Source organism: Mus caroli, chromosome 5 (assembly GCF_900094665.2).
Source record: "Mus caroli chromosome 5, CAROLI_EIJ_v1.1, whole genome shotgun sequence".
Classification (NCBI taxonomy): Eukaryota; Metazoa; Chordata; class Mammalia; order Rodentia; family Muridae; genus Mus; species Mus caroli.
In genome coordinates this window covers 52,102,002-52,114,639 of record NC_034574.1, presented here as the reverse complement: position 1 = coordinate 52,114,639, position 12,638 = coordinate 52,102,002, and the positions used below count along the sequence as shown (strand labels likewise).

The following is a 12,638-nucleotide window of genomic DNA, read 5'->3' as shown; positions in this document are numbered from 1 at the left end:
AAGAGAGAGAGAGAGAGAGAGAGAGAGAGAGAGAGAGAGAGAGAGAGAGAGAGAGTTGTCAGGAATGTAAGACAAATTACTCCTTCCCAGGTATGTTGAACAATGCCCAGTAAAAATAATTTTCTGAGTTTGGCTGTAGTGGCACGAGCCTTTAATCACAGAATTTGGGAGGTGAATGCAGGTGAATTCTGTGAGTCTAAGGCTAGCTTGGGCTACAGAGTCAGTTCCAGATCAACCAAGGATACAAAGAGAAACCGAGTCTCAAACCAAACCAAAACAAAACAAAATAAATAAAAAAATTCTGGTGATCTGAATACTTAGTATTCCACTACCCAAATTCCTGTACTATTATCCATGGACTATTATATTTAGGGAAATGTAAAGTTTCTTTTCCTCTCAGTGTATGATATCAGGTAAATGTATTTTGATTACTACATGAATCCTTAAATGGACAGATATATCAATATAGGTAGAAATATGTGATTAAATTTTTATTATAACTTATAAAACATCTAATGATCATAAAATCCACCTTCCTGTATGATCCAGATAATGTCTACAAGTTCTAGGATTTTTGGATAAATCCTACAAAACACTTTGGAAACTGTAATGTACAGTATCAGCACAAGAGCCTGTAAGCACATGTCAGTGCTAACTTTCAAGATGGCAGTGGTAAATCTACCCTTAGCCTCAGAACCAACACCATGGAGCATTGTTTCTCTTTACTTTTGTGTGTGTGTGTGTGTGTGTGTGTGTGTGTGTGTGTGGTTTTATGTCTGTCATTATCTCTGTGGATGTCTAAGAGAGCCAGATATTCGTGTAGCTAAATTATCTTCTTGGAACCTAACTCTGGGCTTCAGTAAAGGCTGTAAGGCTGTTAGGAGACTTAACTGCTAAGCCATCTATTCAGACCCACAAGATTGGTGTGTTAACCTACACTGTGTTCACATATCGTCTAAAGCACTTCCCTATATAGTTATAGGTTGTTGTTTTGCTTTGTTTTAAAATATTTTTAATGAGGTTATGACCTCATGGTAACGTTGTACATAAACTTTTCAAATACTACATTGACTATTGAAACGTACATGGTGGTTTGTTTTTTACAAGCTGAACTGATATTTGGTTCTACTCTTAGAGCAACAGAGAGTCAGATGGATTTACACGTCATTGCTTCTTTCATTACATCCTGAAGTAGATTTCCTCATCAGACTTCATCCAATTTCCTGATTTGGAGCAGGAAGATTGCCAATAAAAGTCGAATTACCAGAATATCATTGGCTTGGAAAAGTATATATAATCCCACTTTTAAAGAGAGAGAGAGAGAGAGAGAGAGAGAGAGAGAGAGAGAGAGAGAGAAAGAAAAGAAAGAAAGAAAGAAAGAAAGAAAGAAAGAAAGAAAGAAAGAAAGAAAGAAAGAAATAAAGAAAGAAAGAAAGAAAGAAAGAGAAAGCTAAAATTTTCAAGGTAGGAAGAGAAAAGGGGACAAATTCAAAGTGTGTATCTTTCAAAGGTAACTCTTCATACTGTGGTAAGGTGGCATAAACACCCTATGCAAGGTATCACTGTAACCAGAAAATAGTCTCTCAATCCTCAGGGCTGGAAGAAAGGTAATGATTCCCTTAGATTGGAGAAGTCAGGGACCACATATGAACCACATATTAAGTTCATGATAAAGTATTATACTTATAGCTAGGAATATGATCATCAAACAAATGCAAGTAGAAACATTAGAATGCAGAGGATCATAAATAATTTAAAGATATTTGATAGGTAGAGAATACTCAACAAAGAAAAGCAAAATTACAGATTTTATTTCTATTTTCAAATTATTTTTCCCACTCCTCACATGATATGTATTACAAGTTTGCAATGATTTTCTAATTGTGTTTGACTCAGACTAAATACAAGAATTTTTGTGGCCCGAGAATGTAGGTCTGTAGAATAACATAATGTATTAAGTACTAAGTTGGATTTCCCCAGAGCACAAAGAAACAATAATAAATGATGTTAATAATACTATACAATATATATTATGACTTGGAGTTAATTTGATCTTAAGCGTGAAATTTTTGTAAGTACCAGTAGAGGGAAAAGTCTTGTTAAAATATCTTTTAAAATTATTTTCTTGCGTATAGTATGAGACTTTAAGGCTAGCTGTGTCACTGACCCAGAAATACCTTGATTGGAGAATACAAGCTCCATTCTACTATGAAGAAGCATAATTCACCAATTATACATGTGATGGGAGCACAAAGATCCTTTTGCCCTCAGATCTCCAGGATAGTCAGGAATGTTAAGCACATATGATTGTCCTCTCAGAGGAATGAACCTAAAACCTCTACTTCTATCCAGACAGCTGGAAATTGGAAGTGATTAATTGCTTGGTGATCTGTGTTACCTATTGGGCCAGGTCATATCAAGCTCCTATAAACAGAACCAGGGGTAGTTTGTGATCTAAATGACTTTTACAGAGAGGGGCATCGCAGTTCTCACAACCAGTACCAGAGGTGGCTAAAAGCCCAAATGACTACACTACCTGAATGATAGTGACCAGGGAAGATTCTTCTTTAGGTCCTTAAACTAGTATAGATATCTTATCTCTAGAACCCATCTTCTTGAAAGAAATGACCTGTACCCTGAGTTGAGTTTTGGTATAATGACACTTACATGTGAACCAGGAATTGTTGCACCCCTGGAAACTTTCTTCCAATTTACACCATTTTCAAATGTGGTGGAAATAAGTCATCTGATATCAGACACTCTAAAAGGTTTGGTCCAGGTAGACAAAGTCATCTGAAATGAGTTTTCATTCTCTCCTCTTAGTTTTGATATCTGACCCTTGCAGAGACCCGCCCCCCCCAACACATGCATCACTCTAAATTCTCAATTACCATCCCATCATTTGCCTTGATTTACCTTAGCCTAGCAGAAAGCAATGCATATTAAATCAAAATGATACAGGCACTCAGTCATTTTCTTCCCTGTCAAAACAGAATTCATTGTCAACAGAGAAACACACTTACAAGTGTGAAACCATTTGATCATGTTATATTTTAATTTGTAAAGACAAAAATGACAAGCAATTTATTTACAGAAAACTGTACAAAAGCAAATTAAATTATGTAAAGTATTTCATAAATAGTTGGACGAGTGTTTAATACATTTCGCCATGTTTAGCAAAGTCGCGTGCATAGTGACATAATCAATGATGATTAATTGTTCTCTGCTTCACTATCAACATCCAAGTAGCAGAACAATAGTCAATGATTAACATTACAAACAGATCGTACCACACGGAATGCAAGTGCTTTAAAGTGTAGGAAAAGTTGTCTGAAAGTAAACCCTAGGTAGCTGAACGAATGATGCCCCATCCAGATGTCACATACACCACGCCTGGGTCAAAATTAACGAGCTTTATCATAGCCCTGATGAACTTGGTTCCTTTTGTTTCCTATTTTAAAGAGGCAGCTATTTATCTACTACTGATCTAATCTATAGTTTGAGATGTCATAGGTCTTAAGATTTTGCACAACTGTTTTAAGATGGCTGTTTGATTCCTGGCAGTTTCTTTCTGGCTTATGTATTTCCTTTTGTATTTTCCTCTAACCCGACCTCCCAGGGTAGCCTTTCAGGCAAACATCCTCTGTACTACCTTAGTTCTTTCTCTCATAAAAATAATGCCTCCTTCGTTTTCAGGAACTCAGGCAACAGGCCAGTTTAAAAAACAAGAAAAAATAAAATAAAACAAAAAATCAGACAACAATGCTCTCTCGAGATTCACACAGAGCAGTCAATTTTAAACAGATGCTACAGACATTTAAATACACATACATTTGTATAGTTACTCAATTTGTAAATGTGTCCTAATGTACTATCATGCAGAAGTCCACTTGAGAGTCTGTGTACAGAAAACGAAGAGAGTTTAAATACTGTACAACCAAAAATGAAAAACCATCTAAAAGATGAGAAAACAAAAATCAAAACTTTTAAATCAATATCCTAACTTGAAAAAATGGACTGATTTCACCCCTGATAGTATTTCCCTGTGCGACTCTATAACCAATGATTTCACTGTCCAGTGATATTTAAGCAGCCCCATATTAATGCCTGAATCTTATCTTATGAAAGAACAATATTTAAGACTGGTCCATTATCTGAGTTTGACAGAAGGCAAAGTTTTAATATATTATTTATTCTCAGAAAATAAACATGGATAAATATACAGGATCAAAAAAGCTGGGAATAGCCCATTTCCCCTCATTATCCAAACCCAACAACCATTCATTTGTTTGTTTATTTGTTGTTTGTTTGCTTGTTTACCATAACAAGAGGTATAAAAGGCACAGTTGCTTATCTTGCATTCACTCATTTACTTTTTTTGTTTTGTTTTTATTTTTTTTTCAAAAGCACTCTATATATGGAGTGGCACCAAATTTAACCTAGTCAAAATAAAAGTCATACAAACACAAAATATATTTCTGTGTCATGCCAGCTCATTATATAATAAACATGTTATGATAACTAATTCTACTAGAATTACTTCGAATACTTACAGTACACTGAATTTTATTCTTTTCACATCCATTTTTAGTTCTAAAGAGAGGTTCACACGTTAAAGGACAATGACATGACTGCCTGGCATGTGGTGCAAACATCATCATGGAATGTGGATTGAATAAATCTGAAGGTCCAGTGTGACCTGTATTAGCTTTATAGACAACCAAAGGATTTTAAGAGTGAAATGAGCTATCTAGTGGCTTCAAGTGTCCCATGAAAGAAAGAAAATATGCATATAAAAAGTGTTGAACATCAGTGTTATGCAATTATTTCCTTTGTAACGTGCAAGAAAAATATGTATACATTTTCATAAGTATCTTTAGAAGTATTTCGTCTTAATAGGTACTTACAGATTATACAAGGCAGAACTGCTTGAATGCAGTTTCCTAACAAAGTTCTAGAATTTTCATCTTTCCATAGTGTAAATAATAACCAAACATGAGCATGTTCAATTATTGGTATTTTAGTCCAATGTTTTTATATCAATTACATTTTTTCCATTCTACCTATTATACATAAACTAACATCAAAATTAAAATTCTACTTTAAGAAAGAACGTAAGGAAATGATCCCAAAAGACCCACCAGAGAAAAGTTCCTCAAAGATAAGTATGTTGATGACCTACAGTGAATTATCAACCTATAGTCTAGGTTTCTTCACCTTATAATCTAAGAAAAATCTGCAAAGCATGAAACTGCCCAAAGCTACAGTGTCTCTACAGTTTTGTAGAAAGCCATCAAGGCTATGGTTTTACCAAGTAACTAGCATTCGGTGATGAGAACGTTTGCTCTCTTTACCTGTCATCCCCTATATTGATCATGGATTGTCACATTCGTCTGAATGTCCCAGCTCAAATTTCAGTTTTCTTAAATCATCTTGCATAGAGCAAAGCATTCAAAATCTGCATATTCTGTATCTCTTGAAAAAAACTATACATTTTCCAACTTTGAGATGCATATACTGTGTTAAATAAAATATTGTCCGGAACTCATTCTTTCATGTTCAGAGATTGTTTAAGACGCACATTGAATAATAGTCAAATTACAGTATGACAAGTCAATGAAAGTGTTATGTTGTTTAAGTGTTTGAGTCTCAAAATGCTTCTGTATTGCACAGAATTTGAAATCAATGCACTTGTGTTTTGGCCAGGTGAAAAATGCAATTATAATTAGAAATGATAATAAGATCACCAAGAACATCTGGGATCCCGAAATGACAATAGGAGACCTCATGAAATCATATCCCAGTGTGTCTTTTTGTATCTCACTATGCATCAATATGACATTAAAATGTAGAATCTTCCCTGACTGTAACACATGAGAGTAGACTTGGGCTTTGATCAGTGGCTTATTATAAGACAACACATGTCTAGTTAGTTCTTTCATTTTCTGAGCATTTAACTAAAGTTCATTTTAAAAAGAAGACTTTTTCTGAAAGAAGAGTTAATATAAAACCAACTAGCATCTGAGTGTTTCTGTGTGTACACAGGCTCCTTCTGTTGTTTAGTGGATTTCTATGTCAAGACCAAATCAATTTAATTATTTCCCTGATCTGCCATGTGATCTTTGGCCTCATAATGACATAAGAGTTCAAGTTCATTCATGAGTGGTTCTATTCCAAAATATACTTTTACAAATTATAATTCATGTAATTTTTTGTCAAGATTGGTTGAGTATATTCTGTGAATATATGGAATAGAAATTGATGCCTTTGACCTGAAAATAACAACATATGGCAGCTTGGAACTGCATTCTTCAACTGAGTTTTAATATGTACTCTCTTTGTTTGTTATAGTATTAAACTGCTGTCACCCTAAATTACTTTTTCAAAGGGTCCCCTACATAAGGACTGTACCATTTAAGTGATTTTTTTTTATCAATTTCAATGGGCTGACTTTAGCAATAATAAAGCATTGAGAGTCTGTAGTATATTTTTAACCCATCCTTCTTTTATTAACAAGCCAGATGACACTCAAACAAATCAAAGTGACCAAAATCATGCTTCAGATTAGGGATAATGAGAGTGTATTATGTTCTGCTAATCAGACTTGTTACCATGAAAAGAACTTGCAACCATCTTTTGTTGTTGTTGTTTTGTTGTTATTTGGGTTTGAGGAGGGGTAGGGAAAAGAGGGTGGGTGTTGGGGATCAGTGAAGGGTGTAGACATGCAAGTGACAAGAATGGATTCTACTTTGTACACTGTCATCAGGCAAACAGTAACACTAAAGGCCTGATTTGGAGGCGGAAGTGGCAGGCAAAGCTTTGTCTCTTTGGTAGCCCCCTCTTTGTGATTAAATGGTTTTACTTAGTAATGTTTTTGCCCCTAACTCTCCTCATATACGAAAAGAACTTTGCTGTTGCTCCTTGACAACCTACAGATAAACTTCTCTTCTAGTGAGAGTGTTGACAGGAGATGGCTTATATTCCCCTGTTTTTGTTAAAGGAATATCCTCGGGGTTGGCTTCCTCATTTTTGCTGAAACTAGCTGCACTGAAGGTCTCATAGGATGAGGTCAACTTTTTGTTCAGGAGGTTTCTGTTGCGGTCACCCATGATGGCAGCCTCGCCATTGGCCAGCTTTTCCTGGCTTCCTCGTTCATCAACAGGCATGAAAGTGGAGAGTTTGGGCTGGCTCTTCTTCCTCTCTGGGGAAGTGCGCACTGGCATCCAGCAGGAGTCTGAATGACCATATTCATCACATTCACGGGTGCACTTGCCGGTCAGCGCTACATCCGGAAGAGGCCTTGAATCTGAAATTCAAGAAGAAGCCATCAGTGTCAAACATGCACCAACAGACTTTGCCGATCCATATGAACCTGATACTAACCACTCCACGGAACAGTACTTATTTCATGTATAGTAAAGATAAGGTTTTGCAAAAATAGAAACTAGAGAAGATAGAAATGGAGAAATGGTAATTTAAGTATGTAAAATAGCCAGTTATATATTCATTTGGTGTATTACAGACCCATGAAGATACTTTCAAGTGTTAAGTGCATATGTATGTTTCAACGGATATAATTTTTCCATCTAGACAAGAAAAATTATTAAATCCAAAAGGATAATTTTCTGTATCTATATGTTATCCCATAAAAGTGTGCTGTTGCCAATTGGATTACATTCATTTATGCATTATTCATAATATGCAAATAGGCAGAACCTTATATTTAAAATACATTTTAAGATGCAAGGGTGACTGAGAAGTGCATCCTAAACTGACAGCACATTGGACTAAAGTACGAAAGCAAGGTACAAATAAGTTAAAGATCTAAGCACATTAACAATAGCACCTAGAGTTCCACCCGGCCACCCCTCCACCCACTATCATAACAGATAACCTAGTTAGTGTGTGTGGTAAGAAAGTGCCTGAGTGTTACATGGGAGTACATTCACAGATGTGCTTGCTGAATGGGAATCTGAAATATAATGTATTGAGTAAGTCTGGTTAAGTTCATAAATGGCTGATGGAATTATGTAAGTTTCTAATTAATGTTGTTTATCAAAGGAATGGAAAAATGTATCCCATTTTCAGCAAGCTAAGTCATTTCTGCAGAGTTCTTAGGGATTGAGATTAAATATTACAGTCAAGAATTACTGCTCTGCATGAATAAAATCATGATATGTAATCATAAACATTTTTTTTTAGAATTAAAATTTTATTTACTGGCTTTTACTATTTTTTTTTAGAGAGAAAGAGACAGAGAATCTCTAATACCACAACTAATTCTAAATTAATAACCTGTAGGGTTTCATTTAATGTATTTCATAGTTTAATATACTACTCATAAAAACACAGTAAGTTATCACTCCAATAAATATCATATGAGTATCAAATTACTACAACTTGGGATTTAAAAGTAAGCCAGTTCACTACATGTTTACTCATAAATAATAAGTTGCATATGTATGATCCAAAGTAGTTTAGCTTCAAAAAGAGAGCGATTTACATGAGTCCCAGTACTGTTTAAGTTTTATTTTGCTAAATGTCATAAATAAACACTCCTCAATCATTTGTTTACCTTTCTTCCCTTTCTGGATGGATTACTAGAATATGCAATTATTCATTGTAGACTTTCACACTACTATTTGACTTCTGGATGAACCAATCTTTTAACTTTAATAGTCAAATGTAGCAAACGCGATGGAGTGCTGGTCTAGGTAGATTTCCCTGCAGTTAAAGAGCATTGGCTACACTTTTAGACGACTGGGGTTCTGTTTGTAGCATGTACACAGCAGCAGCTCACAAACAGCTATCATTCCTCTTCTAGGGCATTTGGTGCCCTCTTCTAGTTTCCATGAATGCCAGGCACACTAATGAACACAAAGATGCATGCAGGCACCACTTTTCTTACACACACACACACATACACACGTACACACACTTATTTACATTATTTTTTAACACTGAATTACTTTTTGCATTACTTGTTTAAAAAGCTTTAATACATTCTTTGAATATTATTCCTGTAATCCATTTGATTCAAACAAGAAAATGTTAAATCTGTGATAATGTATTATATCTTGACTGACATACATACTTTGAAGGAAAATAACTTGAAAATGTGGGTGATTTGATCAGTTCTATTTTTCAATCATTTAAAAAATTATTAATCATTTTATTTGTTCACATTTCAAATGCTATTCGCTTTCCTAGTCTTCCCTCCACAAAACTCTACCCCATACCCCTCACCTTTGCCTCTAAGAGAATGCCCCTCCACCCACTTACCCACTCCCACCTCACCCTTCTATCATCCCCCTTCTCTGGGGCAGGAAGCCTCCAAAGGACCAAGTGCCTCTCCTCCCACTGATGTCTGATAAGGCAGTCCTTTGATATATATGTAGCGGAGCCATGAACATGTTCAACTCTTTGGTTGGTGGGGTAGTCCCTGGGAGCTCTGAAGGATCCAGTTAATTGATACTATTGTTATTCTATAGGGTTGCAATCTGCTTCAGCTGCTTGAGCCCTTCTAACTCAGACCAATGATTGGCTGTGAATATCTGCACCTGTCTTAGTCAGGTGCTGGCACAGCCTCTTAGAGGACAGCCATACCAGCCTCCTGTCTGCAAGCACATCTTGACATCAGCAATGGTGTCTGAGTTTGGTGTCTATGGATGAAATCGATAGCATGGAGGGGCGGTCTCTAGATAGCCTTTCTTTCAGCCTCTGCTCCATTTTTGTCCCTGCATTTCATTTAGACAAGGACAGGACAATGCTGGGTTAAAATTTTTGAGATGGGTGAGTGGCCCCGTTGCTCCACTTGGGGACCTGTCTATCCACTGTAGTTTGTCTCTTCAGGTTCTATCTCCCCACTGTCATCACCATTGGGCCCTGAGAGCCTCTGGCATTGAAGGCATCTGGAATTTTCACATCTTACCATTTCTGTAAAATGTTTGTAAGAACTACATGTAGTTCATAAGGGGTGCATTCATTTAAATTTGACTCATTTTCTAATCAATGACACCAGAATTATTCAGTCTCTTCCCCCTGTCCTTACTTCACAGTCTACAGCATTTCCTACTAAGAAAATGTTTCCTCTTAAAGATTTTAATGAAAGGCATTGTGTCTGTTTTTTGTTTGTTTGTTTGTTTTTTGTTTTGTTTTGTTTTGTTTTTTACTTCTTTTTTTCTTTTTTTGCTCCCCATGGTCTATTTTCATGCTGCCACATCTCTATCCCACAAGAAAAAAAGCATGATGACTTTTAATAAGGGCCTCCTGTAATTTCTAAAGTCAAGCACATGATTGGGGACCACAGTGGAAGTTGACAAGCCTAATTGGCTGAGATGTATTGCAGTGTTTGTCATCAAATTTAGAAAATAATCAAGAACGACTATAAGAGAGTCATCAGGGGCAATCAGAACTTCCCATCCTGATGACTGAAATAAATCTTCAAAAGCAATGCCAATGATTAACACATGCAATTTTATTTTGATGCAATTTATTAAGGGAGCTGATTAGTAGGATAATAGTTCTCTGTAAATATATATCTTTGTTTCAATTATACAGGCTTATTATTATTATTATTATTATTATTATTATTATTATTATTTTAAGTTTTATGGGAACAATGAAGATCATTGAGCATAATTCCTTCTTACATAAAAAGTAGACTTTTGCCCAGCAGTGGTGGTACATGCCTTAATACCAGCATTTGGGAGGCAGAGGCAGGCAGATTTTTGAGTTCAAGACCAGCCTGCTCTGCAAAGTGAGTTCCAGGACAGCCAGGGCTACACAGAAAAATCCTCTCTTGAAAAACCAAAACCAAATAAACAAACAAAAAAAGTAGATTTTTAAAAATATCACGTGTAGAATTATGGAGGGATTTATTATTTTATGACCACTACCTACCTTTAGTGTTTAAAGAGTGTGGTTTTCATTTTAATTATCTATTAATTTATATATATGTATGTATGTATATATATAGTAAAATATAAATAAAATCATATTAATAGTCAGTTGTGGAAGTCATTATATTTTTATGCCGTATTATACCAATTATTTTGAAGACAGTAAAGATGGAAAATATCTACCTCAAATCTTGTTAGCATGGAGTATATTAATATAAAACAAACTTTTATTTGTAAATATAATATTCTCTAAAGTCATTTTAAACAACATTTTATAGGTCTTTTAAAATTTTATATTCTTCCAAATTTTTCCCTATACTTATTCATTTATTGTGAATGTGTGTGCTTTTATGTGTATACTTTTTTTTTTTTTTTTTTGCAGAAACTCTGAACTGTATGTTCATATCAGAAGACAACACAGGAGCGAGGCTATCTCATGATTTGAATCTCAGGAATCAATCTCAGGACTTCACCCTTGGTGGCAAGTGCCTTTATCTGGTAAGCTGTCTGGCTGTCCTAAACCCCAACTCTTATAAAATATTAAGAAGTACCCATGTAGAAATGGTTTTCAGTAGATCCTTTCCTGTTTAACATTACTTGTGTAACTCTTCATTTTAATGGAATTATGCAATTTGATGAAAAGATTACAATGGTTTGCAAAGCTAAATCTTTCCTTAGACATAATGAACTTCCTGCTCTATAGCAGAGTTACAGGCCATTATAATATGAGGAATACTAGAATGATGATCTGCAGTATGTGAGGACCTTCCTACAGTCTATTCATTTCCTTCTCACTTCAACTGAAGACCAAGGAGTAGGATGCAATGAGGGGTCAAGCCTGTGTGCGAGCTGAGACCGAAGGCTGAGTGTTTTGATGCACACTTTAGGGCTTCTCCATCACATCATATTGTTCCTTTCTAAAATATAACAGTGAAGTTACTTAGAGGTCAATTACTGTTACTCAAGCGCTAAGAAAAAGGTAGAGTCTGGGAAAGAAAACATATCTAAACATCACAGAAAACTAATGCCACCAAACCATACATTTTACTACCTAGTATAAAGACTGGCTTGATCATAAAAAATATGTAAATGTCCTACACTAGGAAAAAAATCATACCCTAATTTTAAAAGTCAAGTTCTGCCTCTAAAAACATCTTAATTCATACTAGGGAAGGAAGATGTAAGGATTGTAGGCAAAGGTACAAGGTGCTGCTTAAAAAAAAAAAAAAAAAACTCTACAAGGACGAAAGAAGCCAATGGGAATGTTAACATGGAAGAGGAAATCTCAAGGGACCTAAACCTAGACAAAAACTAGAGGCAATTGAGAACTACTCTTTCTCATGGAGGAGCCACCAGAGTGTTTACAAAATTCCAATTGACCAGTCCTATAATAACATACATAGCAGTAACATTAGACAGACTGAGCATAAACACACACACACACACACACATGATTTTGAGAGAGAATAATGAGATGCATTGGAAGAGATGGGGAAAGAAAAAAAGGAGAAGATATGATAAATTATTTTAATTTTTTGAAACAAGCTAAAATTGTCAGGCTTAGTGGCACACATCTTTAATCCCATTAAGCAGGAGGCAGAGTCAGGAATATCTCTGTGAGATCAAGGCCAGCCTGGTCTATGGAGCAAGTTTCAGGATAGCCAAGGCTACACAGAGAAACCCTCCTGTAAAGTACAAACCAAAACCACTGCAACAGTAACAATATAACTAAAAAGA

At 35.5% G+C, this 12,638-nt stretch overlaps 1 protein-coding gene across 4 annotated transcripts in view; it reads right to left on the bottom strand.

The window, feature by feature from the left end:
* Nucleotides 1-3,031: 3,031 nt before the first annotated feature.
* Pcdh7 (protocadherin 7) overlaps nt 3,032-12,638 on the bottom strand; it is a 407,507-nt gene continuing 397,900 nt past the window's right edge. For 3 of the 4 annotated variants that reach the window (XM_021163003.2, XM_021163001.2, XM_021163002.2), the window contains one exon: nt 3,032-7,306. Coding sequence is in view for 2 of the 4 variants with exons in the window: in XM_021163001.2 (XP_021018660.1) it covers nt 6,930-7,306 (377 nt within the window). In the remaining 2 variants the exon portion in view is untranslated. The remainder of the gene's footprint in view (nt 7,307-12,638) is intronic. The other variant, XM_029477353.1, reaches the window with a different exon arrangement.